At 41.4% G+C, this 27837-nt stretch overlaps 3 protein-coding genes and 1 pseudogene across 5 annotated transcripts in view; 2 read left to right on the forward strand and 2 right to left on the reverse strand.

Moving 5' to 3' along the window:
* Positions 1 to 5932, forward strand: part of Rdh11 (retinol dehydrogenase 11) — a 16226-nt gene extending 10294 nt beyond the window's left edge. For both annotated transcript variants that reach the window (XM_070031500.1, XM_070031509.1), the window contains exon 7: positions 5069 to 5932. In XM_070031500.1, the coding sequence (XP_069887601.1) occupies positions 5069 to 5171 (103 nt within the window). In that variant the 3' untranslated portion in view covers positions 5172 to 5932. The remainder of the gene's footprint in view (positions 1 to 5068) is intronic.
* Positions 2246 to 3204, reverse strand: LOC138833163 (large ribosomal subunit protein eL21-like; annotated as a pseudogene).
* A 3179-nt stretch (positions 5933 to 9111) lies between the features above and the next one.
* On the forward strand, positions 9112 to 25124 carry LOC138833176 (vesicle transport through interaction with t-SNAREs homolog 1B). 2 transcript variants are annotated; one of them, XM_070031543.1, is made up of 6 exons: positions 9112 to 9367; positions 13799 to 13857; positions 16175 to 16366; positions 21535 to 21708; positions 23650 to 23711; positions 24799 to 25124. In XM_070031543.1, exons 1-6 carry the CDS (start codon positions 9253 to 9255, stop codon positions 24893 to 24895), a joined length of 699 nt encoding a protein of 232 aa, XP_069887644.1. In that variant the 5' UTR covers positions 9112 to 9252; the 3' UTR covers positions 24896 to 25124. The 2 variants fall into 2 exon arrangements, with proteins under 2 accessions (XP_069887644.1, XP_069887652.1); XM_070031551.1 differs by lacking the exons at positions 9112 to 9367; positions 13799 to 13857 and adding an exon at positions 13875 to 13897.
* The window catches only part of LOC138833170 (arginase-2, mitochondrial-like), a 32752-nt gene continuing 29998 nt past the window's right edge, over positions 25084 to 27837 (reverse strand). The window contains exon 8 of the mRNA XM_070031532.1: positions 25084 to 25540. Coding sequence (XP_069887633.1) covers positions 25335 to 25540 — 206 coding nt within the window. The 3' untranslated portion in view covers positions 25084 to 25334. The remainder of the gene's footprint in view (positions 25541 to 27837) is intronic.

Consider the following 27837-nt stretch of genomic DNA (forward strand, 5'->3'; position numbering starts at 1 on the left):
TCCTGTTTTCTGGTGGTTAATTGGAGGTAAGAGTCTCATGGACTTTCTTGCCTGGCTGGCTTTGAACTGTGATCCTCAGACCTTAGCCTCCTGAGTAGCTAGGATTAGAGGCATGAGCCACAAGCACTTGGCTTGGCTTGACTGTTTTTTTTTTTTTGGTCGGTTGTGGGGCTTGAACTCTGGGATTGGGTGCTGTCCCTGTGCTCTTCAGCTCAAGGCAAGTGCTCTACCACTTGAGCCACAGTGCCACTTCTGGCTTTTTTTTTTCTTCTGCTTATGTGGTGCTAAGGAATGGAACCCAGGGCCTCATGCATGCAAGGCAAGCGCTCTACTACTGAGCCACCTTCCCAGCCCTCTTTACCTTAGTTTTGACTGACTAGCTTAAACAAAGTCAGCTTCTAATCTATAACTTAGCAATTATTGAATAGATTTTGGAAGAATCCATGCTACAGACTGGACTGCTGTTGATCTTCAAAAGGAAAGCTCAGTCTATTGTCTAGAAATGAACACAAGTCTAGTTTGGTTGAAGCCTAAGGCCTTCGTACTACTGGCTGTTCTTTCTGCCTATTCTATTAATCTAGTGTCTGTGCCTCAGGGTTTGCCTGTAATTGGACATGTCACATAAGGGTAGCATATGGCATGTAGTATTCAGTGACTTTCATTTAGAATATGAAATCTGTGCTTATCTATTGTGTTTTATTTATTTGTATTTATTTTTATTTATATCAGTGTTTGGACTTTAGGGTATTAGAGTTTTGTACTTGCTAGAAGGAGCCCTTCTTACTTGTACCATAACTATATACCTTTTTAATTTTTTTTTTTTTTGGTTGATCATGGGGCTTGAATTCTGGGCCTGGGGTGCTGTCTCTCAGCTCTTCAGCTCAAGGCCAGTGCTCTACCACTTGATCCACAGCGCCACTTCTGGTTTTCTGGTGATTTATTGGAGATAAGAGTCACGGACTTTCCTGCCAGGGCTGGGGCTGGCTTTGAACTGTGATCCTCAGATCTCAGCCTCCTGAGTAGCTAGGATTACAGGCATGAGCCACCGCGCCCGACTCCTTTTTTAGTTTTTATTTTTCAGGTAGGGACTTAGGTTTTTGTCTAGACTCATACCACAACCCTCCCACCTATGGCCTCTTGTGTAGTTGGGACCACAAGTATATGCCATCATTCTTGTTGAGATGTGGTCTCACTAACTTTTTGCCTGGTCCATCATCAAGCTACAACCTTCCCAATCTCCATTTCTTGAGCATCTAGGGATTTACAGGAGTGAAGCACCATGCCTAGCACAGTTTTGTTTACTTATTAGCTAGGATCTTACCATGTAATATAGGTGGTTCTTGAATTCATGACTTCCTGCCTCAGTCTTCCAAGTACTAGAATTCTAGACATATGCCTGACTTGGCTATTTTTTTTCCAAAATGACAAATTTATTTTATGCTTTATTTTTTTTCTTCTAAGTGAAAAATTTAAACATTAAAAAAAATTTAAAGTCGGGGCTCAGTGGTAGAGCGCTTGCCTTGCATGCCTGAGGCCCTGGGTTCGATTCCTTAGCACCACATAAGCAAAAAGAAAAAAGCCAGAAGTAGCGCTGTGGCTCAAGTGGTAGAGCCCTAGCCTTGAGCTGAAGAGCTGAGGGACAGCGCCCAGGCCCAGAGTTCAGGCCCCACGACCGGACCCCCCCCAAAAAAAATTTTAAGTCATTGTGGATGTTTTGAGGCAAAAAGTTACTTCATTAAAAATGAAACCTATAACACTGGCATTTAAAACATTTTGTGTCAGATAAGATACTCCAAAATGATTAATTTGTACATAATATCTAGAGAACTTCTAAGTGGTAGTTTTCTCTTGTGGTACTAATCTTTCAGTTTTTCTTGCATACTTATTTTTAGCTTTTCAGAGTCTGACATCTCAAGGGACATATGCTAAATGGGGAAAGGCAGTATATTCCATTTGGCTTCTCTGAACTTAAGAAGCACCAAAGAAACTATTATTTGGATTGCCTTCTCATGATATTTGTATATTTATTTTATCCCTTTAAATGTGATTTCATTGTTTCAAGTGTCTTAATCATCATGTAACATTGACAAGAACTAACTGGCCTTTGGTTTCAGTGCCATCAATATTTCAAATGCAGTTGACATTTGGAGTTGAGGAAAGGATAAGGTACATGAATAGATGCCACTGCAGATTAAGGAGTCATCTTTCATCACCAGCTTCCTGGGCTGCAATTTGAATTGGGTCACATGTGCATATGAGATTGGCCACCTCAAAATCCTGGATTTTTTTTCCAGTACCCATCCCAAACTCTGGTCTGTTTAAAGAATGATTGGGGTTAGAATATTGCTTGATTTTTAATTACACTTTCTTTTTCTTTTCTTTTCGTGCTGGTCCTGGGGCTTGAATTCAGGATCTGAGCACTCCTGTGTCTGAACTTTTTTTTCTTTTTTCTTTTTTCCCCCCATTTCTATAGTCCAGAAGTTTTTTATTTTTTTACATCTCTTAGGCTATGAATTCATAGGGAATAGGTTCCAATAGCTCAGGCTCCTTTCCGTTGGTTCTTACAAAGTGTGTTTCTCTGGGTGGAGCATGCTGGAGCTTCAGTTGAACCCAGGTTCCTTTCTCTTTGGCTTCCTTTTTCTGGTCATTTTTCTTCACTCTTTCAGGAAGCTATCTTGGCTCTTAGAATGTTTAATATGCACAATACACACATTAATCCTCTTGGTAAGGATCTTGCCCTTAACTTGCTTGTTCACAACAATGCCAACAGCATGCTGGGTAACATTATAGACCTTTCCAGTTTTGCCATGGTAACGTTTGTGGGGCATTCCTTTTTGAACAGTACCCATTCCTTTGATGTCTACAATATCACCCATTTTGTAGATTCTCATGTATGTGGCCAAAGGAACAACTCCATGTTTCCTGAAGGACCTAGAGAACATGTATCAAGTATCTCTCCTCTTTCCCTGTGTGTTTGTCATTTTGGCAACTTACTGGAAGATGGTGGTTCTGACCAAAAAGGTGGTCCCTGAACTGCTTTTGCTGAAGATAAATATACTACCTTGAGCCACAGCTCCACTTTTTTTGGTGGTTAATTGGAGATGAGTCTCCTGTACTTTACTGCCTGGGCTGGCTTTGAACCTTGATGCTTGGATCTCAGCCTTTTGAATAGCTAGATTACAGGCATAAGCAACCAGCACCCAGCTTGTCATTATATTTTCTTGTTGAAAATGGCCTTAAGACCAAACCTGCCATATATTCATTATTTATTAACACATTTGTGTTTGTACTTTTGGGCTATGAATATAACTGCTATGAATAATCATATATATTTTTTATACGGACATTTATCTTGGGTATATATGCAAGTGGAATTTCCAGGTCATCTAGAAACTATGTTGAGGAAGAGGTTCCTCTTTATCCATATCCTAGGCAACAGTAGTTACTGTCTGTCCTTTTGATTTTTACCCATCCTAGTGTATAGGAAGTAATATTTTGCCATTTTCATTTTCCTGCCAATGTTGTTGAACATTTTGCATGTGCATAGTTCATTTCTATATCTTTCCAAATCCTTTGCTTCTTGTTCTTAAGTGATCCTCTTAAAATTTTCAATTGTAAGAATTTTTTTTTTATTGTGAAAATACTGTACAGAGGAGTTACAATTACATGGGCACAGTTGTAAGAATTCTTTTCAGTCCAGATATGAATCCTTTATCAGACATATGGTTTGCAAATATATTCTTTCATCCTATGGATTGTTTTTTTTTTAAATTTCTTACTGGCATCCTTTGAAGTACAAAGTTTTAATTTGGGGTGTGTATGTGTGTATGTATGTGTGTACATACACAGAGCCACACACATAGGCAAGTATTCTACCACTAAGCCCCTAAAATATTTACTTTTGATGAAATCCATCTTTATTTTTGTCATTTGGGCTGTTGGTGTCATATCTAAGAAACCATTGCTTTACCCAAGCAAAGATTTACTAGTCTATGTTGTTTGTTCCAACAGTTTCATAGTTTTAGCTTATATCTAGGTGTATGGTCCATTTTGAGTTAATTTTTGTATGTGGTATGTTATAGAGGTCCAGGTATGTTCCTTTATATGGTGCAGAGGTTTATGTGATATAAGTCTGGACCTATAAGAAGCAATTTTTATTTTATTTATTTTTTTGCCAGTCCTGAGGCTTGAACTCAGCCTGGGCACTGTCCCTGACTTTATTTGCTCAAGTCTAGTGCTCTACCACTTGAGCCACAGCACCACTTCTGGCTTTTTCTGTTTATGTGGTACTGGGGAATCAAATCCAGGGCTTTGTGCATGCTTGGCAAGCATTCTACCACTAAGTCACGTTCCCAGCCCCCGTTTTTAAATTTTTATTTATTTGTGTTGGTTGTGTTGCCTGAACTCTGGGTCTGGGCTCTGCCCCTGAGCTCTTCAGCTCAAGGCTAGCCCTCTACCACCTGAGCCACAGTGCCACTTCCTGCTTTTTCTGCTTATGTGGTGCTGAGGAATCAAACCCAGGGCCTCATGCATGCAAGGCAGTACTCTACCACTGAGCCACCTTCCCAGCCCTGTTTTTATGTTTTAAATACTGGTTTGGGGGTTTGAACTCAGGGCCTTGCACTTTTTTTTTTTCCTAACAGTTGGTGTTCTAGCACTAGAGCCATACTTCCAGCTGTGGCTTTCTGCTGGTTAACTGAAGATAAGAGTCTCTTTGGATTTGCCTGTCCAGGCTGGCTCCTCCATACCCAGTCTTTAGATCTCAGCCTCTTGAGTAGCTAAGATTATAGGCATGAGCTACCAGTACCTGGGCAGAAGCAAACTTTTGTACACTATTATTTGAACATATATAAGCTTTTTGAAAATTCAAGCCCAGTTACCACCCGCCCCCCCCCCCCAAAAAAAAAAGCTTGGAGAGTGAAGAAATAGGACAGCACTGGCTGTGTGAAGCACCTGGAGGACACCTGTGATCCCTATTTTGTTTGGGTTTTTGGTCATATTTATGACAAGCAGAGAGAAGGCTCCATTATTAATCCTCTTCAATCATTTTTTCCTCTTTGTTTTCTAGTGACTGCCAAGTGGCATGGGTTTCTTCCCAGGCTCGAAATGAAACGGTAGCAAGGCGGCTATGGGACGTCAGCTGTGACCTGCTGGGTCTCCCAGTGGATTGATGGGTCATCATGGTTAGACCCAAAAGAAGACAATAGCAGAGATGTAATGTCCTCTGCGAAAAATCTCCTCTCAAGGTGGCCAAAACTTTGACCACAAAGACCAGAACTTTCTAGCCTTGCTTGCTTCATGTCCACTTCAAACCCAGTACACTGCCAGATTTATCCAGACTTAACTTTTTTCCTGTTACCTACTAGAGTTCCTAACTGTGTCATTGGAAAAGACACCCTTCCTATGTCCAGCACAGCTCATAGCTTTCTTCTGAGACCTAATACCTAAAAACATCAAACCTTTGGCAGGGTTGATGTATGAAGATATGGGCTAGTTTCTTCATTCTTTATTCACAACATACTTCCTTACATCCAACCAGTCTTCACTTTAAGTGAAGACTCAGTTCCACAATTCACAGTGACTGCATCACCAACACTGGAATTCTTTCAGGAAAACTTACTGCATCTGGATTGTGGCCTGGACTTACTACTTATCCAGACAGCCCAACTCTACTGTGGTCCAGGCACTTTCCCATGGCTAAACCACAGAAGAGCTTCCTTTCCTAAAAAGTTTGTGAAATTTGAGGGAAGGCTGTCATTTTCCTACAGTATTCTCAGACCAATAAGCAGATAAAATAAAAAGGGCATTATGAGAAGATGGGCCTCTTGGCTTCAAACTGACCCCAGACCCGTGGAAACCTCCCTTTTGTGCCTTAGTCTCTCTTAGAAAATCATAAAAAGAAATGAAAGACTTTTCAGTCATTGTATATAAATCTGTGTGTCTTCTTATGTATTTTCACAAAACTCTTAATGGCCACAAAGCAACAGTATGAAACTAGACCCTCCTATAGCTAAACAATCAGATATCTATCAAGCCAAAGACATTGGTACAAAGACCCAATGAACTGCAAAGGTAAGGAGACTATGTGAATAATCAGTCAAAAAGAAGTAAGAGTAGCAGGGATGAAATTTAAAACGTAAAAAGACAAAAAAAAAAACTAGAAGCCTGAGAAATGTATAACATGAAGGTTCTAGTTAAGGACTTAAGAAAACAATTGAAAGGTAATATACAGCTATAGAAGAATTGAGCATCCTAGTTAACAAGACTGATGTAGCACCATCTTAATTGGTCCATAAGACAGAAAAAAAACACTTGTTTGGGGGTAGTGCTGGGGTCTAAACTCAGGGACTTATAATTGCAAAGCTACTGTCCTACCACTTGCTCCCTTTCCCTCCCTCCCAGTTATTTACAGAAACTATTCTAAGACCTAACGGTGGTAACTAAAGTCAATTTAATAATCTTTCAGGACATAACCTTGTTAAAAAGATTAAGATGTTAGTTTGGAGCCTGGACATCTAACTTGGTGGTATAGTGCTTTCTTGGGGTATAAGGCCTTCGGGTTCATTTTAGCCCTAGCTCTGTGACAGAAAAGATAAAATATGAGCTTACTAAAACTCCATTTTATTTGGAAAGCTTTTGCCAAAAATAATGCTAACCTAGGAAGTCTGAGTAAGTGGTAATGTTACTATTACTTGCTTGGAGACTGTACAGATTAACAATTATACTTTAACTTTGGTAGGAAGAGTTTTAAGCTTGTCTTTGTGTCTTGTATTTGTACATAAATCGAACTTTTTTCTTTTTTGCCAGTCCTGGGGTTTGAACTGAGGGGTCCTGGGCACTGTCCTTGAGCTTCTTTTTGCTCAAGGTTAGCACTCTACCACTTGAGCCACAGTGTGACTTCCAGCTTTTTCTTTTTATGTGGTACTGAGGAATTGAACCCAGGGTTTCAGGCATGCTAGGCAAACACTCTACCACTAAGCCATATTCCCAGCCCTCGAACTTGTTTTGACCATTAATCACTATTTAGAAATGGTCATTTCATGGGAAAACTGGAAAAGTCTAAATAATAGTGCAATGAATAAGCATTAATAATGAATGCTTTACTTCATTTATACCAAATTGTCAATAAGAAATGTTCTTGATTATGTTTTTTAAGTGGTTTTTTTTTAAAACCACTTTAAAAAAAAGTATGCAGTTTTCAATCTAAAGGATAAATCGTCTCAGAATCCAACTTTTAGTACAACCACAATTCCTATGTCATTAATTTGGGGGTCTTTGATAATTTGCACCTCCCTCCCCCATGATCTTCTATGACACAGTTCAAACATCACCTTCTGCATTTTTGATTGTTCCTGGCTCTCCTTTTTTTGCTCTTTTTGTACCAACCTTTTATTTACTAGAATAAAAATACATTGCCATCAACTTTACTTTTTTTTTGTCGGTCATAGGGCTTGAACTCTGGGCTGTTCAGGCTCTTCAGCTCAAGGCTAGCGCTCTACCACTTGAGCCACAGCTCCACTTCTGGTTTTCTGGGTGGTTTATTGGAGATAGTCTCGTGGACTTTCCTGCGCAGGCTGGCTTTGAACCGTGTTCCTCAGATCTCAGCCTCCTGAGTAGCTAGAGTTACAGGCGTGAGCCACTGGTGGCCGGCCACACTTGTCATTTATGCTCAGCTCATATTAAGAACTGAGCAAGTTCAATACTTGTTGGATCAATGGGCAATGAAAAGCTGGCAAAAATAGTGGGCCTTAAAAAAAACCAAATCACATGCATTTTCCCCCCCTCTTAGGATATCTCCCCTATCGTCCTCGCTGGGGTTGGAACCATAGGTCTCGCTCATACTAGGCCAGTGAAGTAATACAGAGCTGTTCTCAGCCCCAACATCTTTTAATAGTGTGGACTGTGCACACGTTTGAGAACGGCCTCCTGTGGAGCAAACCATGCAGTCAGTATTTTGTAATTTGTAGGTATAGAGGGCAAAAAATGACTCTTGTCGGTCATGGGGCTTGAGCTCGGCCCGGGCAGCTGTCCCTGAGCTTTTTCACCTAAGGCTAGCGCTCAATCACTTTGGGTCCCAGTACCACTTCCGGTTTTCTGGTGGTGAAGTGGAGATAAGAGTCTCACAGACGGGCTGGGTAGCTCAGCGGTAGAGTGCATGCCTTGTAAGCATGAGGCCCTGGGTTCGATTCCTCAGCACCACATAAACAGAAAAAGCTGGAAGTGGCGCTGTGACTCAAGTGGTAGAGCACTAGCCTTGAGCTGAAGAGCTGAGGGATAGCGCCCAGGCCCAGAGTTCAGGCCCCACGACCGGCAAAAAAAAAAAAAAAAAAGTCTCACAGACTTTCCTGCCTGGGCCGGCTTCGAACCGCAATCCTCAGCTCTCAGCCTCCTGAGGAGCTAGGATCACAGGCTCAAGTGAGTCACCAGCGCTGGGCAATTTTTGTCTTGAAAGTGATGGTACTGCTGTTACAAGTGGGCAGATGACACCTGCTGAAGCCATCTCCAAACCAAGTCATAAACTACCCAAGAGTAAACCCGCAGCTCAGATTTACCTATCTAGGCACAGGCACAGGAATCTCGGCTTAAGCAGCTGTGAGGAATGGGCGAGGCCGCCGGAGGGAGGGGAGAGGGCGGCACACTGACCACTTACTTGACCGCCCAACTTTGCCTGACTGAAGGCGAATGCTTAGGCAGAATGCGAACCACAGAAGACCGAAGGCAAAGTGCATTGGCAACGAAGGCTTCCCGAGCCCCGCCGTACCTACCGCGCCCCGGCTGGGAGACCCGGCCTGCGTCGGGGCGCCCCGCCGCACTACAATTCCCAGCGTGCATCGCGGCGGCGCCCCCTCGCGGGCGTCGGAGCTGGCGGCCGAGCTGCCCGTTCCGCTGGTCCCCGCCGGCCCTCTCGCCGCGGCGCCTTCTTCATCCCGGGATCCGGTATTTCCCAGTCCGCCGACAGCCGCTCACCCCCGTGTGGCGCGGCTGCCCCAGAAGCCGATGGGACGCCTCCCCTCCCCCGTCCTCCCCTCAGGCCTCCGCGCACGGCGCTCCCGCGGCGACGGGCTGAGCGGGGGGAGGGGGGGGGCGTTCCGGCTCCGAGGACCCCGCCGCGGCCCCGGAAGCGCCTGGGCCCGGGCGGTGGTGGCGCGGCGCCGGCGGTAATGGCTTCGGGACTGGGCGGCTGACCGCTGGGCTAGCAGTGGGCCCCGCGCCCGGCATCTCGGCGGCCGCCGCCCCAGCGCGCCCCGCACTATGGCCACTTCCGCCGCTTCCTCGGAGCACTTTGAGAAGCTGCACGAGATCTTCCGTGGCCTCCATGAAGACCTGCGAGCTGTGCCCGAGCGGCTGCTGGGGACAGCCGGGACCGGTGAGGACCGGGCGGGCCGAGCCCAGGGCCCCTCGGCGCGGTTCGGTTAGGAGGAGCTGCGTGACCACGCGCACGCGCGCACACGTCCCCCCAGGGCACGGGGTCTCCCGGCGGCCACTTGCGGTGGGCTGGGCACGCGCTCGGGGATGGACGTCAGTCCGCAGGTCATCTCTCTAGGTTCTTCCCCACCCCCCTTGGTCCCGGTTGTTTCTTCCTATCTCCGCCCCGGCCACCTCGAAAGCAGGATTGGAGGTCATAAATCTGTGGCAACATATTTCAATAGGATGAGGATTTGCTTGTCTTTCCCCATGCTGGGGATCGAACCCAGGGCCTCACACATACCAGGCGAGCGGGCTATCCGTAAACGACATTATTCCCCAGCTCTAGCCGAGTTTTTGTTTTATGCGTCTAAAAGCATCGCTGGAAGAGAGGTTCATAGTTTTCGCCAGATGGCTAAAAGCCCATAGCACAAAAGAATCATAACTTTTGGAGTTTGGAATGTAAGAGATTAAATGGGAGTCTGCCAAACATAGGGGAAATGGAAGGAGACCACAAAGGAATATACAAAGTTGAATAATCCCAGCTATGGAATTTAGGGTCTGTGGGATAGAAGCAGCAGATGAGGAAAGTTAAACAGCCAGGTTGTAATCTACATGACACATTAAGACTCTTGGGCTTTATACGGAGAATCACAGTAAAGGATTTTAAGCAGCTGATTTACGGATTTTTGTTTGGAAGCACAGCGCTGATAAATAGAAAGGAAGAGGGAGGCTACAGAGAGCTTTAGGAGTCTCGCCTGGCAATTGTCTGGGGATCTTGAGAATGAGTCTTAAATCCGAGAGGTGGTTCTGAGGCAGAAATTAAGACAGAACAAGTATGAGAAGTGACAGAGGGCTTCAAGGTTTTCAGCATTTCAGTTGATCAGTTGGATGAATGAACTTAAGTAGATGTAAGAGAAGCATCGTTTGGATTGTGGATGAGAATGTCAAGGGTGCCTGTAGAATGGAGATGAATGATGCATTTCATTGTAGCCTGGAAAAATGTTTATTTTGCCATTAAAAATCGCTGATAATCTTAGCTACTCAGGAGGTTGAAATCTAAGGAGCATGGTTCAAAGTCAGCTCCAGCAGAAAGTCTGTGAGACTTTTATCTGTATCAAAAAACCAGAAGTGGAGCTGTCAGTGATAGACGAGCACAAAAGCTCAGGAACAGCACCCAGGCCCTGAGACAGACAGACAGACAGACAGACAGACAGACAGACAGACAGACAGACAGACAGACAGACACACACACACACACACGCACGTGCACACACACACACACACACACACACACACACACACACACACACACACACGGTAACATTTATAAGCCAGGTGCTAGTGGCTCTTGCCTGTAATCTTAGCTACTCAGGAGGCTGAGATTTGAGAATCATGATTCAAAGCCAGCTCAAAGCCAGCAAGGGCAAGATAGTCCATGTGACTTTTACCTCCAGTTAATCACCAAAAGGCTGGGAGTGGAGTTGTGACTCAATGGTAGAGCACTGGCCTTGAACAGAAAAGGTCAGGACAATGCCCAGGTCCTGAGTTCAAGCCCTAGTAACAGAACCACAACAAAAATTGCATTTGTGGAGAACATGTTAATGTGAATTGAGAGGCAGAATAGTATAGCTTAAAAGCAAAAACTCTCAGTCTGGACTGCCTGAATTAAATCTATCTTGATGGCTGTATGACCTTGTAAGTCATTTTGAACAAACTGGGAAGTGGAAATAAATCATGACCTGTAACTTCACAGGGATTTTGTGAGGAGTAAATGAGATAATGTACACATTATGAGATATGTGCCCCTAGGATACTGGGACTACAGTAAGAGCTACTGGTCGTTGTTATTAATACATGGGAAATTTGGTGTTTCATTTAAATAAACAATAATAGTAGCTTTTTCTTTTCTTTTTTCTTTCTTTTTTTGGTCGGTCATGGGGCTTGAACTCTGGGTCTGGGTGCTGTTCCTTAGCTCTTCAGCTCAAGGAGAGCATTCTACCACTTGAGCTACAGTGCCACTTCCCATTTTCTGGTAGTTTATTGGAGATAAGAGGATCATGGTTTAAAGCCAACCCTGGCTGGAAAGTCTGTGAAGAGACTCTTATCTCACGGACTTTCCTGCCCAAGCTAGCTTTGAACCGTGATCCTCAGAGCTCAGCCTCTTGAGTAGCTAGGATTACAGGCATGGGCCACTGGCACCCAGGTTCTAGTAGCTCTTTTTACAATGCATGTTTTGACTACATTTTTTCCCAGAGCACATACTCAGCACTTTACATTATGATACTTACAGTGTACTGTCTTCCTTCTATTAAAGCAGTAGTTTAAGTGGTCCCTGAAGCAGCAGCTTCCACACTATCTGGGAACTAGTTAGAATGCTAATTTTTTTATTTATTTATTTTTTGTCTGTCATGGGGCCTGAACTCTGGGCCTGGGCGCTGTCCCTCAGCTCTTTAGCTCAAGGCTAGTGCTCTACCACTTAAGTCACAGCATCACTTCCGGCTTTTTCTGCTTATGTGGTGCTGAGGAATCAAACCCAGGGCCTCATGCATGCAAGGCAAGCACTCTATGGCAGAGACACCTTCCCAGCCCAAGAATGTTAATTCTGAAGCCCCTCCCAGACTTGCTGACTCAAATTGTTTTGACAGTTTGATTTTTTACAACCATGCAGGGTATTTCTGATGCTAGCTCAAGTTGGAAATCTAGATTATTAATTCAGCATTTTGTTTAATCTGTATTCTAAGCATCTAAGACAGTGTGAGTACAGAGCATATGCTAAATGCTCTGTAAATATTTGTTGTTGTTGTTATTTTTTTGGGTCCGGTAGTGGGGCCTGAACTCTGGGCCTGGGCGCTGTCCCTCAGCTCTTCAGCTCAAGGCTAGCGCTCTACCACTTGAGCCACAGTGCCACTTCCGGCTTTTTTCTTTTTGCTTATGTGGTGCTGAGGAATGGAACCCAGGGCCTCATGCGTGCAAGGCAAGCGCTCTACCACTGAGCCACCTTCCCAGCCCAAATGCTGTTCTTTTTTTTTTTTTTTGTCGGTGTGGGGCTTGAACTGTGGGCCTGGGCGCTGTCCCTCAGCTCTTCAGCTCAAGGCGAGCGCTCTACCACTTGAGCTACAGCGCCACTTCCTGTAAATATTTGTTGAGTGGGTGAATTTGTTTGAAGACTATGACTTGTTGGGAAGAAAATAAATGAATATTGAAACAATAATTCCAGTTTTCACATTGCATTGCTTTTTTTTTGGTTGGTCCTGGAGCTTGAACTCAGGGACTGGGCACTATCCCTAAGCTTTTTTGCTCAAGGCTATTGCTATACCATTTTAAGCCACAGTGCCACTTCCAGTTTTCTGGTAGTTAATTGGAGATAAGAGTCTCTTGGACTGGGGCTGGGAAGGTGGCTCAGTGGTAGAGCGCTTGCCTTGCATACCTGAGTTCGATTCCTCAGCACTACCACATAAGCAAAAAGAAAAAAAGCTGGAAGTGGGGCTGTGGCTCAAGTGGTAGAGCTCTAGCCTTGAGCTGAAGGGCTGGATAGCTAGACACTAATTATCAGGTGATAATTAGTAATCCACTTTATATTATATTAAATACTATAGCATTTCTAGTCTTGGTTTTGCACCATCTGAAAAGGTTTCTTCAGAATTTCAGATGCTGAAGTCCGTTCAGTTTATAGGTGAAGAAATAGATTTAGAGGGCTCTGATGCTTTTTAATATTGTATGTTGTGAAAGCAACTGTTATCTACAAGTAGAAACTGTAGGTCTAAGAAGTGCCACACTGGGGCGCCAAAATCAAATTAACCTCATTTTTAAGATCCTAGTGAACTTGTTATTTCTAGAGATTATTTTAGTGTAGATTTATTACTTATTTATAATTTATTATTTCTAGAGATTTATTTAGTAGCTGAGATTAGTCATTCTTGGACTGGTATACAAATCCTAATTAAAGGACAACCACTTGGTTGAATATTATGGTATGCTTCCTATCACCTGGTGATATCCTATCTCAAAATACCAAAAAAAAGAAGGAAAAAAAGCAAATATAGAAGAAGTGATTCACTGGCAGTAGATGTGGGAACAAGAACTAGTATTGGTAAATGTTCTTATTGATGTGTACTTGGGTGCTTTAAAGAAAGAGAAAAGATTGAGAATAGTTAAACTTGAAATGTTTCATAGGAAAGCTGTTGACTTGTGACCTAATATTCTTTCTTCCTAGGTAATAGGTACCAATTTTTCTGTCAGTCATTGTGAGTTCTTAGACATTTCTGAATGCCTCCTAGGGCATTACTACCCCCACCAGGACAGAAATGGGAGTGTCATGCTAAGCATAAGGAGTGGTTTTTACAAATTTGTGGAAGTTGGAATAAGTGTTTGAAATGTGCTCTTTTTCTAGAAGAGAAGAAGAAGTTAATCAGAGATTTTGATGAGAAGCAACAGGAAGCAAATGAAACGGTGAGAACAGAAAGCAAGCAAGTCCTGTTTCTTCTACTTGGTATTGGCCCTTTCTATAAGTAATGTCATGTCTTGATTACAGATTACCTATTCCTGTCTATTTATCTTTATTTTGACTGTTTCTTTTTTTCTTTTTTTTTTTTTTGCCACTTGTGGGGCCTGAACTCTGGGCCTGGGCGCTGTCCCTCAGCTCTTCAGCTCAAGGCTAGCGCTTTATCACTTGAGCTACAGCACCACTTCCAACTTTTTCTGCTTATGTGGTGCTGAGGAATCAACCCAGGGCCTCATGCATGCAAGGCAAGCATTCTATCACTGAGCCATCTTCCCAGCCCCTTGACTATTTCTTAATAAGTGAGATGGTATTGAGAGGGGCTGACAAACCAAAATAAGTGAAATTTAAAGACTTTTAAAATGTGAGTCTTTTATAATGTAACCCTCGTATGAGTAAAAAGGCATTTTTATGACTTTACTGGAGTGTACTTTTAAAATCTCTTACAAGCTGGCCATTGCCATATTCCTTTTTGTTATAAAGAGCAACATAGTAGCTGGATTTGGTTCCTTGGATAAGATTTATATGAATCTGATGAGTTGTCATAGTTGTTACTTAAAGCCTTGTCAGAAATCAGTTGCTGATTTCTAATTTCTGCTGATTTCAGAAATCTGGTTATTATTTATTTTGTTGTTGGTGGGACTTGAACTCAGGGCCTGGGCATTATCCCTGAGCTCTTTTTGCTCAAAGTTAGTGCTCTACAACTTTGAGCCACAGCTTTACTTCTGGTTTTCTGGTGGTTAATTGAAGATACGAATCTTGTGCACTTTCCTGCCCAGGCTGGCTTTGAACCCTGATCCTCAGATCTCAGCCTCCTGAGTAGCTAGGATTACAGTCATGAGCCACAAGCACTCTGCTTTTTTTTTTTTTTTCTTAATTAATGCTGGGGTTAAAATTCAGTCTGTTACTTATGAGGTGGGCACTCCAGTACTTGAGCTATACTTGTAGCTCATTTGCTTTGGTTATTTTCGAGATGGGATTTCCGCCTTTGACTGGGCCAGCCTAGATGTTGATCCTTCCTATTTATGCTTCTTGTTGTAGCTGGGATAACATATACACCAATTTTTTCTGTTCAGATGGAGTCTCACAAACTTTCTGCCTAGGTTTTGCCTTGAACTGTTATAAGTACTCCTGATCTCAGTCTCCTGAGTAGCTGTGATTATAGGCATAAGCCAAAGCATGCAGCACAATCTGTGTGTTTTTGTGTTTGTTTGTTTGTTTTTTTGCCACTCGTGGGACCTGAACTCTGGGCCTGTGCACTGTCCCTCAGCTCTTCAGCTCAAGGCTAGTGCTCTGCCACTTGAGCCACAGTGCCACTTCTGGCTTTTTCTGCTTATGTGGTGCTCAGGAATTGAATCCAGGGCCTCATGCATGCAAGGCAAGCACTCTACCACTGAGCCACCTTCCCAGCCCCAATCTGTGGCTTTTCTTTATGGGAGAAAATTGTGCTCTGATGAAAGGAAGAGTTCTATACTCTAGCTTCAGCAAACCCATTAAAATGACTGCTAAAAATCCAAGTCCTTAGTAATACTCTGAAAGAATAATACCCACTTTTCTGGGTAAAGTGGCTCACGTCTGTAATCCTAGCTACTCAGGAGGCTGAGATCTGAAGATCAAAGCCAGCCCAGGCAGAAAAGGCTGTGAAACTCTTTATCTCCAATAAACCACCAGAAAAATAGAAGTGGCATTGTGGCTTAAGTGGTAGGGCCGTAGCCTTAAACTGAAGAGCTGAGGGACAGTTCTTAGGCCCAGAGTTCAAGCCCCATGACCAACAACAACAACAAAAAAAAGCTGCCCCTAACTTTTGTTATAATTATAAGCTGAGGGGAAAATTTCTTTTTAAGCCAAAGAAGATCAACTTCCCAGTTATCCCACAGAAATTGTGACAGCTTAAGCTTATCTGTATCTTTTTCTCATTCTTCATGACCAGAAGAACAGTTCAGACCACTAGACTGTGGAAACCATCTCCTTGTAATGTACAGGACACTTCCTAATACCGGTATACAGCTGGGCATATCCTTGATAGTAGTTTTGTAACCCGTCTTTCTTTTAGTTAATATATTAATAGCATTTTTTAAATCTCACCACTACCAGTTTGTTTGATGTTTATGTATTTTCTCTGAACTTAGCGAAATTAATGATTTTACTCTGTCCACCTTAGGCAAATAAAAGTGCTATTTGGGGTAGTCTGGTTTTGAGTTCTAATTAGATACACAGGTAAAAGAGGGGAGAATCAAGCCACCTACTTATTATTTTCTGTCTTCCTAGCTGGCAGAGATGGAGGAAGAACTACGGTATGCACCCCTGTCTTTCCGTAACCCCATGATGTCTAAGCTACGAAACTACCGGAAGGACCTTGCCAAACTCCATCGGGAGGTGAGGACTACACCTTTGACAGCCACACCTGGGGGCCGAGGAGACATAAAGTATGGCACATATGCCTTAGAAAATGAACATATGGTAAGTGTTTCTGCAGTTTTAAAGAAAAGAATAAACAAGAATTAAACATATTATGAAGTATTGTTTGCATCCTCGATGCATACTGAATTTTTGTGGGTTTTTCTTTACCTTTGTCCTCTTTCTTGCATCTAGTTTGCATTCTCTCCTTTGGTGCCTGGTCATTTTAATTCTGGTCTTCTAAAGTATATGCTGTTTTAGATTTCATTGTATAGATGAATGAGTAGGTAGGTAGGTGGATAAGCAATAAGACAGAGTGGTTTGTGTGTTAATACCAGTATTATCTGTTCTTATCTAGACTTATTGATCTAATTTCTTCTTGAGCTTTCGTTATTTCATGTAAGTTTTAGGATCACTCATGTATGTTAAAAAATTCAGTTAGACTTTCATTTTTGTTTTTGTTTTGTTTGCTGGTACTGGAGCTTGAATTTAGGGCCTAGAGCTATCAGCTTTTTTGCTCATAGCTGCCACTCGCTTGAGCTGTACCTCTTAGTTCCGCTTTTTTGTTGGTTAATTGGAGATAGTCTTGAGGATGCTCTGCCTGGGCTAGCTTTCATAGCAAGCCTCAAATCTCAGTCTTCTAAGTAGCTAGGATTATAGGTGAGAACCACTTGCACCTGGCTTCAGTTAAACTATTTATTCTTATATCCAAGACTGGGACTCAAACTCTGTATCTGAAGCTTGCTTTTGTTCATTGGCTTGCATTCTATGACCTGAGCCATGCCTCCAACCCGAGTTAGGGGTTTTTTTTTTGTTTTAAGGTAAACAGAGTAAGTTAGTTTGAAAGTGAAAGGAAAGCCAATGAAGAAAGTAAGCAGAAACTCTAGACAAAGAAGGTCTTGCAAAGAGGAGCCCCCATATAGATTTTTAACTCTTTTCTGAGACGGGGTCTTATTTTGTTTTCTGCCCCAGGCAACTCTTGGTCTGAAATAATCCTCCTACCTCAGCCTCTTAAGTAGCTGGTTAACTAGATTTTTAGTTTATCCGGAGTATTAAGCCAGGCAAGGTGGCTCATGCCTGTAATCCTAGCTACTCAGGAGGCTGAGATCTGAGGGTCCATTTGAAGCCAGCCTGGGCAAAAATAACCCAGGAGACTCTTATGTCCAATTAACTACCAAAAAGTCTATATGGAGGTGTGGCTCAAGCACTAGACTTGAGCAAAAAAGATCAGGAGCAGTATACAGGCCCTCACCCTACATTTAAAAAAAAAAAAAAGAAAGAAAGAAAGAAATGAGTATTGTTACAAAATTAAGCCAAACTTGCTTTACTGTAGTTTCAAGATGGCCCACAAAGGAAATAGAGGAGAAATGCAAAGTATGTCTTAATAATAGTTTTTCTTACGCCCTATTTTGTTGTAAACAGTACACAGGCCCTAATCCTAGATCCAAAAAAAAAAAAAAGAGAATGAAAGAAAAGAGTATTGTTACAAAATTAAACCAAACTTGCTTTACTGTAGTTTTCCAGATGGCCCACAAGGAAATACAGGAGAAAAGCAGGGTGTGTCTCAGTAGTAGTTTTTCTTTTTTTTTTTTTGGTCCGGTTGTGGGGCCTGAACTGGGCCTGGGCGCTGTCCCTCAGCTCTTCAGCTCAAGGCTAGCGCTCTACCACTTGAGCCACAGTGCCACTTCCGACTTTTTTCTTTTTGCTTATGTGGTGCTGAGGAATTGAACCCAGGGCCTCAGGCATGCAAGGCAAGCACTCTACCACTGAGCCACCTTCCCAGCCCCCAGTAGTAGTTTTTCTTACACCCTATCCTGTTGTAATGGAGAGTGAACCAAATTGCCAAATTGCTTTACATTCAAAATACTGATTTATAAAATGTACTAATTGAAAACCTATATTCTGAAGTTGTCTCGAAAAATTGGGTAGTTAAGGAAATAAAACTTAACTAGATTAAACTTAATGTATTGTACTTGTATCATATTCCACAAATATAGTATGAAGTAGAAATGGTCTGCCCACTTCTGAAAACTGAACATATAGAAAGGGTGGTAATAGGATTTCAAACAAATGCTATTTCATGATGCATCTTTATTATAGTTTTTAAAACATTGAGAATGATAGTAGGGTGACATTCTGATTCAAAACAGTCACAGTCATTTGTGAATGATGTAACTCAAATAGATCCATGAAATCTCTAGTGAAGAAACTAGTGGGAAGGTAGTTCAGGGATAGAGTGCTTGCCTTGCATGCATGAGGCCCTGGGTTCAATTCCGCAGCACCACATAAGCAGGGGGAAAAAAAGCCAGAAGTGGTGCTGTGGCTCAAGTGGTAGAGCACTAGTCTTGAGGTGAAGAGCTGAGGGACAGCACCCAGGCCTAGAGTTCAGGCCCACGATTGGACCCCCTTCCCCCCTACCCCCCAAAAAAAAGAAAAAGAAAAAAAAAACTAAAAGAGGCAAGTAGAGCTTGTTAAAAATAAACATTGTAAAAGCAGCTTTGGTCATTTGTTACAAAAAGTAGGCATGAAAATTCCTATTTTGTTCTAAAATTATTTGATCAGAAGTTATAAAAATGTTAGAGAAAAGGCTAATGTAACCAGCTGTATTTGAACCTTATTCAGTGGTTTCTTCTCATCTACATGCTGTTTGTTAAGTGAAAATACTTGATGTTCTACTAGGAATTTTTTTTTTTTTTGGGTGCTGAGGTTTGAACACAAGTCTTTGAGTTTGCTAGGTTTATTGCTGGGCCAGGCCTCCAGTCCTAATTTTTGCTCCTTATTGTTGATACAGTGTCTAATTTTCTGCTTGGACTAACCTCAGTCCACAATCCTCTCATGCTTTGCATTCTGTAGGATCAGTGCCCAGTTGAGAATTCACTTCTTGATAATTCCTCGTTGTCACCTGTTCTATGGTTAGCTCCGTAAGCTAGGCCCCTATGATGTATACTTTGAACTTGATGCTGTACCTCTGTTTTGTAAAATTGTTAATTCTGACCTGACAAAAGCTGCTTTTGTTTTCATGCTATCTGCACTTAGGATCATAGGTAGAGTGAAACTTTGGTGGGGATTTAGAAAATGAGGGCATCTAGAAAAGCCAGGTAGTACCTTCCCTAAGACCCAATCACCATGGTAGCTTCAAAGTTTTTTGTTATTTTGGTTTTGATGTATTTGGCACAAAGTGGTAGGATTCTTTTTGGCTCATCAAGAATATAGCCATGGGGTTAGGATGGTGGCTCGGTAGAGTGCTTGCCTTGCATGAGGCCCTGGGTTCAGTTCCTCAGCACCACATAAGCAGAAAAAACAGGAAGTGGCGCTGTAGCTCAAGTGGTAGAGCTCTAGCCTTGAGCTGAAGAGCTGAGGGACAGAGCCCAGGCCCAGAGTTCAGGCCTGATGACCAACCCCCGCCCCCCCCCCCCAAAAAAAAATATATAGCCACCACTAGGCACCACTGGCTCACACGTGTAGTCATAGCTACTCAGGAGGCTGAGATCTGAGAAGCATGGTTCAAAGCCATTCCTTTGTAGGAAAGTCTGTGGGACTTTTAATCTCCATTTATAGTACTGTGGCTGTAAGTGGTATAGTGCTAGCCTTGAGCGAAAAAGCTCAAGGACCATGCCGAGATTCTGAGTTCAAGCCCTGTGACCCACAAATAAAAAAACAATATAGCCACTTTCGGTTTTGGTGGTGGTGGTGTTTTGCAGAATATAATAGTTTCTAGCTTCTAAATAATTTATGTGCTGAAAAAGAATAGTTTGTGGTCCCTGAGTCTTCAAGACCAGTCATGTGGGAACCTTCAGAGAATCCTTTTTTTTGAGGGCTAGAGAGATGAGTTGATTTGTTTGTAGCACTACCAAAGTTGCAGGCTGTGTACATTATTAGGTAGCTCTCACACCTCCTAGTTTGGGCCATTTCTAGTCCAAGAGGCACATATTTATGATGAGTTTGAATTGGTCTACAGCAAAAAGGTTCCACATGTTTTTCAGTCTTTGATTTTTGCTTGTATTACAAACAGTGGCATTGCAGGACTTCTGAAAATCAAGTAGATTGGACTTCAGGTTCTGCTTTAGTATGCGACCTTTACTAGGATCTTGCACTTCATTAGCATCTTTGGTGTTTTGACATTTTTTTTGTTTTTTGTTTTTTTCTTTTTTTTTCAGTTGTGGGGCTTAAACTTGGCCTGGGTGCTGTCTCTCAGCTCTTCAGCTCAAGGCTAGTGCTCTACCACTTGAGCCACAGTGCCACTTCCGGTTTTCTAGTTTTATTTATTATTTCTATATATTTATTATTTTATTATTTATTTATTATTATTTATTATTTCTAGGTTTATTGGAGATAAGAGTCTCATGGACTTTCTTGCGCGGGCTTGCTTTGAACTGTGATCCTCAGCTCTCAGCCTCCTGAGTAGCTAGGATTACAGGTATAAGCCACCAGCGCCCTGCTTTTTAAAAATATTTTAAAAATAAGGTTTCGTTTATGTTTTTAGTACATTTATTTTTTATTATTTTTAAACAGTTGTTCCAGAGAGGTTTCAGTTCAGCAGGTCAAATTATAGGTGCAGTGCATCTTGGTCACTGTCACCCCTTCAGTAGGTGACAGGGCTGGGATGTAGCTCAGTGGCAAAGCGCTTGCCTAGCAAGTGCAACATCCTGGGTTCAATCCCCAGTACCAAAACAGAAAAGTATCAAAAAAAAAAAAAAAGTAGTAGTAGTATAGTGGGGGGAGATGGGAAGGGGAAACATAGGAGGAGGCAACAATGCTTGATAAAAAATATACTCATTACCTTGCCCATGTAATTGTAACTTCTCTCTATGGTATTTTCACAATTAAAAAAAGTGCACTTGGCACTCCATAAATCCACTGCACCTGAGTGTTCAATAGATTTCCACCACAAGTATTTTTAATTTGCATCTGTATTAACTGAACATTTATATAGCATTTACATTGTATTATTATATTATGTTTATGTGTAAAATAATCTAGATGTGATTTAATATATACAAGAGGATGAATATAATCTAAATAGTTCATTTTATAAAAGGGACATGACTATCTGTAGATTTAGGCATTCTTAGGGGAAGGTATCTAGAACTATTTCCTCACAGATATAGAGGGACAACTACATTGCAAATTATTGCTTCCTGTATCCTTTTTACCTAAGGAAGTCATAAATAATATGCTGACAATAAATTTATAATGAAAAAAGTAACTTTTCCCTCCCATACTCCTGTCAGAATCGGCTACAAACTCAAAGGGCATTGCTTCTACAAGGCACTGAGAGCCTGAACAGGGCCACCCAAAGTATTGAGCGTTCTCATCGGATTGCCACAGAGACTGATCAGATTGGCTCAGAAATCATTGAAGAGCTAGGGGAGCAACGAGAGCAATTGGAACGTACCAAGAACAGAGTAAGTCTTGGAAGATGGTGAAGGGAGCAAGAATGGGAAAAAGGGGTTTTACACTATACTTGGATACCATTCTGAGGCCAAATACTACTGAAGTTTTAAATTCAGGGAATAAGTAGCCTTTTGTTTTTTAAATTGTTCCACCTTTCTCAATTTTTTAAATCTTGTTTAGCTAAGAGAAGATCTTTCTTAGAAGTAATTTTATCCCTGCAATTTACACATTGTCTGAAGGTATGGCATTTGTTTTTGTTTTGTTTTTGTTTTGTTTTTCCCTGGTCATGGGGCTTGAACTCTGGGCCCTGGGTGCTGTCTCTGAGCTCTTCAGTTCAAGACAAGTACTCTTCCACTTTGAGCCATAGCACCACTTCCAGTTGTCTGGTGGTTTATTGGAGATAAGAGTCTCACAGACTTTCCTGCCCAGGCGGAAATTCTCAGATCTCAGCCTCCTCAGTAGTTAGGATTATAGGCATGAGCCACTGGTGCCCAGCTTGTTCTTATTATCTTAAAGACTGAAGGAACTTGTTTGTCACATTTATAAGATTGCAGCCATGCCATCTTTATTAATTGGCAAGAGAATCTGTCATATTATAATTAGTTATAAAAATGCCAGCTTCTGATAAGAGCCTATCATTTAGAGTGATACTTCCCATCAAGAAATAGTATCACACATAGTTTAAAAATTTATAAATTATAACTCAAATCTAGACTAACCTTTTATTGTTACCAAAGTAGGATCATTGTGGGAAGAAAATTAAAACTTAGGTCAAATGATGATTGTATTGGGGCCTCCAATCTACTGCTACTATAAGAAGCTCAAAAAATAATCCATCTCTATGAGTTAATCTAGATAAGGACTTCTTTTTTTTTTTTTTTTTTTGCCAGTCATGGTGCCTGAACTCTGGGCCTGGGCACTGTCCCTCAGCTCTTCAGCTCAAGGCTAGTGCTCTACCATTTGAGCCACAGCACCACTTCCAGCTTTTTCTGCTTATGTGGTGCTGAGGAATCGAATCCATGGCCTCATGCATGCAAGGCAAGCACTCTACCACTGAGCCACCTTCCCAGCCCCTAGATAAGGACTTTTAGAAAATAGCAGTATGCAATATTTTTAATAGACTAAGGCAAACCCAAACTGAAAAATAACTGTGGCTGAGATTTGGACAGGAAAATATTAGCTCAACGTGGCTGAGATTTTCTTGTACATCTTAATAACTACTAGTCCCAATTTTACGATTAATAAACAATTTATGTCTCTTTTTAGTGAAAATTCACAGTAAATTGCTATATTCAGGGCAAGCTGTAGAGAATGCAGCTTGTATGGGTTTTGAGTTTTGAACATACTAGGTGGATTTGTTGAATTTAAACCCTCACGAAAGAGCTGAGAGATCAACTTCCCAGGACATGAAGGAATAAGAACAGATGGCAAGGAGCAGCATTGAAATACCCTCTGATTACCCGTAGAATCAGTGATCAAAAGAAAAAGATCCTTTCACAATTTGATGTGGTGCCTCAAAGGGTTAAAGAGAAAAGTAGCCAAGATCCCAAAAGTGGTAACATACTCACTTACAGAAACAAATGAACTCAAGAGGCTCTCCTAGAATTTGGCTGATGAAATTCAAATCTTAAGTTACATCATAGTCACTGGCCTGGTACATAAGAAGCTGTACTATTTTGACTAACCAAGGTAATAGAAGCCTAGTCCCAGTCTACCACTGCCACACCAGCCTGGGAGATAGTGATTCCCAACCTCCTCAGTCCGTACCACAAAGCATCTTGTCCCTTCCAGTTTCTTCGAGTTGTGCAAAACAGCCATTATTTAAATTGGTTTGAATTGTTAGCATTTTCCACGCACCACCTAATGCCCGTTGTTAATTTAGGGATGTTTAAATTCTATACATTACAGAGTTTTTAAAGAATTGAGAATAATTTGCTATTTTCTTTTCTCAGTTGGTAAACACAAATGAAAATTTGAGTAGGAGTCGAAAGATTCTCCGTTCAATGTCCAGAAAGTAAGTTTTTAAAAGTCAAAAATTTCAATTGACAATTTTAGTTTTTAACTCAGTATCTTTAAACTGAAAAGCTTAAAATAGTGATTTACAAAGATCCTAATAACTCTCTATGTGCTGATACCACATAGTCCCTCTATACTTAATATGACCACCCAGCATAGCAGAGGAAATAGAATATGGTTTTATATAGATAATTTTAATGAAGGAATTTATCTTGGGATATGTATGTACTGCTGTGATTTAGAACAGTGAAAAAATTGTCTACTCAAAGGACTTATAATCTCATCTTACATCACTTGTACACTTATAGAATACGTATAGGAATAGACCTTCATATTCTTTGAAACATATCTGTAAAACCTTAATTAGAAAAGTTTTTTACTGCTATTACTTAGTGCTTGCCCTTCATGGGAATCAGACCTTTTCCTGGTAATCCTTGTCTTGTTAGTAAATACACTTTAATAACAACAACAAGTTAAATGCTAACAACAAAATCATTGAGATTGAGGATGAAATTGGGGCTAGTGAGTAGTGTACATATTTTTCCCTATTGTGGAATAGGGAAAGATCTGGAGCAAAAAATGAGAACCAGAGAATGGATTCTTTGTTTCTATGTGTATGCAAACAAAAGAATAACGGAATAGAAGGGAAAAATAGGGAAGAGGTTTACAAAAAATTGAAAAACATAACCCATAAGACAGTTCTTCATCCTAGTATCCTGTAAGAGAACCCATCCATGAGCTTGATTTTGACTTGACACTGAAGGGCCTGCTTCAATTTGTTCTCCCAATCTACACTAACTAGTATGTTTCTATATCACCAGATGATCATGAATTTGAAAGTGCAGGTTTCAAAGAGAACGAGGTTGTGTGCTTTGCTATTTATTGTCCTGGTTTTCCAAACTTCTTTGAGGTAGTCAGTGTTACTAAGTTAGGGCTAAAGAACTTACTGCTAAGTAGCTGTGTAACAAAACTCAGTCTGCTTCACAGTACCAGCCTTAATCCTAGGTAAAATCCTAAGCATTAGGACAGCAAGAAATGAGGTTGTTCAGACTACTGACTACTACATACTATGTTTCACTTTGTAGAGTAACAACCAACAAGCTGCTGCTTTCCATTGTCATCTTGTTGGAGATAGCCATCCTGGGAGGCCTGGTTTATTACAAATTCTTTCGCAAGCATTGAACTTCTGTTGGGGAGTGTTTGTGGACCAGATCCTTGACCCTGTGAATGAATGGTGTTAGGGATATGGAAATAAGTATGTTGCTGCTTTGGGCTAATCATTCAAGGATGTACTGTGTTGCCAGACTGGGATGAGGGAGGGCGACAAAACCACGTAAATGTGAAGGAACAACAACAAGACCACTATGATATACCAAGGTAATAAATGCTGTTTATGTCTTCTTCAAATTTACATAGTATAACATTAATGCCTTGTGAACTTCAAAAAACCAAATACATTTACAGAAATATTGGTCACCAAAGTGGAGAGGTGAAATTTTACAATTGTGAGAATGCACGGGGTTCTCATTAAGGCAGTATTGACCCAGACAGCTGTTTAATATGTCCCCTTAACTCGCACCTCTGGAATGCCCATTGTGAAATGTGTCAGTGCACAGTGGTTCTAAATTCTCACACATTCTTTATTTTCTGACTCATCTGGTGAACTGGGAGTAGGAAGTTGGTCATAGACAATGTGCCCTCCTTCTCTTGTCTGACCAAAACTTGAAGCAATTACATCCACTGCCAGGCTAGCTGTAGCTTTTGCCTCTTCCTCTGAAGCAGCTAGCCAAGGATTGACTTCAACCAGATCCAATGCCGACAGCAATCCTGGAAGAACAAGATATAATGAAACCTCAGAAATGTCCTCTTAGCTGCTACTTTCAGCTTTCCCAACTGGTAAAACCCAGTCTGTTTGCAATGTGAAACTGTCAGAAGGCCTTTTGTACCTCATCCTCTTGTAGCAGTGAAGCTAAGTAAAACACTGCATGTTAGAGTAGGACTGGAAGAAAATTTTAATATAATAAAACATCTCTCCTTGCCCATCTAATATAACAGGCATTCCTATCAAGCTTTTTGATGCTGTATCTGTGGTTCCCTTTAACTCCCACAAGCTGGGGATTAAACCAAGAGCTTTCAGGTGTTAAGCACATACTGTTCCACTGAACTACATCTCCAGCCCTGTTGATATCTCTTAAATCACCATGCCACATGCCTCAAATAGTAGTAGCCCTGAATAGTTGTCAGTACTGGAAACTTTGTTTTGAGATGGGTCTTGATAGGGATCTTGATAGTTAGCCTAAGCTACCTCAAACTCCATTCTTAGCCTCTGAGTGGTGGGCTCACAGGTCTGCACCACATATTCAGCCCAAACTTTCTTGCCCTTTGATGTCAAGTTCTGAGTGCAGATGCCTCAGGTAACACATTTCTCATGTCTTACAGAAGACTAAGCATCTTGGCACTTGGTCATCAGAAAATTCCACCATATATATACATATATACACGTGTATATACATATATACACATGTATATATGTATATGTGTATATACACACAAATACAAAAATATACCCTATGTATGTATATATACATATGTATACACATAAAGATAGGAATATGTCTATATATATCTTTATTTTTATTTATTTGTGGTGGTATTGGGAGTTTGAACTCAGGGCCTTGTGTTTAGTTTTCTTACTCATTTGGCACTCTACCACTTAAGCCATACTTCCAACCCTGCTCTTTATTAGTTATTTTAGAGATGGATTGTCATGGACTTTTTACCTTGCTTGGCTTCAACTCACAATCCTCTAGAGTTTAGCCTCTTGAGTAGCTATGATTACAAAGGTATGAACCACTAGCACCCAACTTGTGGTGTTTACATTTATTTGGACTCTAGTTACCTTCTGAAAAACTAGTATTCAAGAATATAAGTATCTGAGAATATTTAGGGTGGCTATTAGATTACATCCACAATATGCTCAAAACATTATATGTGTTTTATATTCTTAGCAATGCGTAGTTGACTACACCATATAAAACTTTAGTGATCAGGGATGTTACCTTAGTATTTCCATCATTTCCGGAACATTGACCTATGTCTCTGGTGAATTGTGTCTTTAGTTCCCACTGGATAAATATGTCCTTTTAGCAGTCCCAAAATTAGTAATAAGGTTTACATACATAAGATACATGTAATATTATACATGTCATACATGTAATATATATGTTTAAGATTATATATACATATGTTTCCAGACTACTGCCAACCTACAAGTTAATGTAAGCAAACTGTACTGATGGATCTAGTTGACAGTGTCATGATAATCAACTTGAATACTCAAATTTGGATGTGGTACTACATATCTGTAATTCCATCTGTCCAGGAAGTAGAGGAAAGAGGATTGTGGTTTGAGACTAGCCCAAGCAAAGTTAACAAGAGACCCTGTCTCAGAATATAAACTAAATTGCTAATGACATAGCCCTGGAGATGTTTAGTCCCCAGCAGATTAACAATTGTAGCAAAGGAAGGAAAAGCTAAGAAATGAACAAACACTGCCATTTCTAAATGCTGAAGCTGTTAACTCCTCCTTAGACTGGTATCATTGGGGAAAAATAACTGAACTCCTAAGTTCCCTGTCCACTAACCCAAAGACCACTAACAATGTATAAGGTTGTGGGTTTGAGAATGACTATCTTGCTTCTGTCAGAAAGTATTTGTCTAAGATTTTAGCAGGCTCCCAAGGTTCAGTGCCCATTTCTGTCCAACTAATCAAGGGTTCTGTATAGTCCTACATCTTTAAATCTTTTTTTGGGGGGGGTGAGGGTGGGAGGGGGTGGTCTTGGGGCTTGAACTCTGGGCCTGAGCGCTGTCTCTCAGCTCTTCAGCTAAGGCTAGCACTCTACAGTGCCACTTCTGGTTTTCTGGCCCCGGGGGGGGGGGGAGGGTTGGGGGTAGGGGGGATTGGGTCGAGGGGGGGGTGTTATTGGAGATAAGAGTTTCATGGACATTCCTGCCCTGGCTGGCTTTGAACCGTGATCCTCATATCTCAGCCTCCTGAGTAGCTAGTATTACAGGTGTGAGCCACCAGCACCGGCTACCTTTGAATCTTCAGTCTGTATATTTCT

The sequence above is a fragment of the Dipodomys merriami genome, unplaced genomic scaffold (assembly GCF_024711535.1).
Source record: "Dipodomys merriami isolate MVZ:Mamm:240054 unplaced genomic scaffold, mDipMer1.0.p SCAF_1, whole genome shotgun sequence".
NCBI classification, from domain to species: domain Eukaryota; kingdom Metazoa; phylum Chordata; class Mammalia; order Rodentia; family Heteromyidae; genus Dipodomys; species Dipodomys merriami.

Excerpts from the sequence above, each read along its gene's own strand:
- LOC138833176 (XM_070031543.1), top strand. The coding sequence starts at position 9,253 with ATGGCCACTTCCGCCGCTTCCTCGGAGCACTTTGAGAAGCTGCACGAG. Across the intron at positions 21,709-23,649 it reads TGGAACGTACCAAGAACAGA|TTGGTAAACACAAATGAAAA; the intron begins GTAAGTCTTGGA and ends TTCTTTTCTCAG. Across the intron at positions 23,712-24,798 it reads CTCCGTTCAATGTCCAGAAA|AGTAACAACCAACAAGCTGC; the intron begins GTAAGTTTTTAA and ends TTCACTTTGTAG.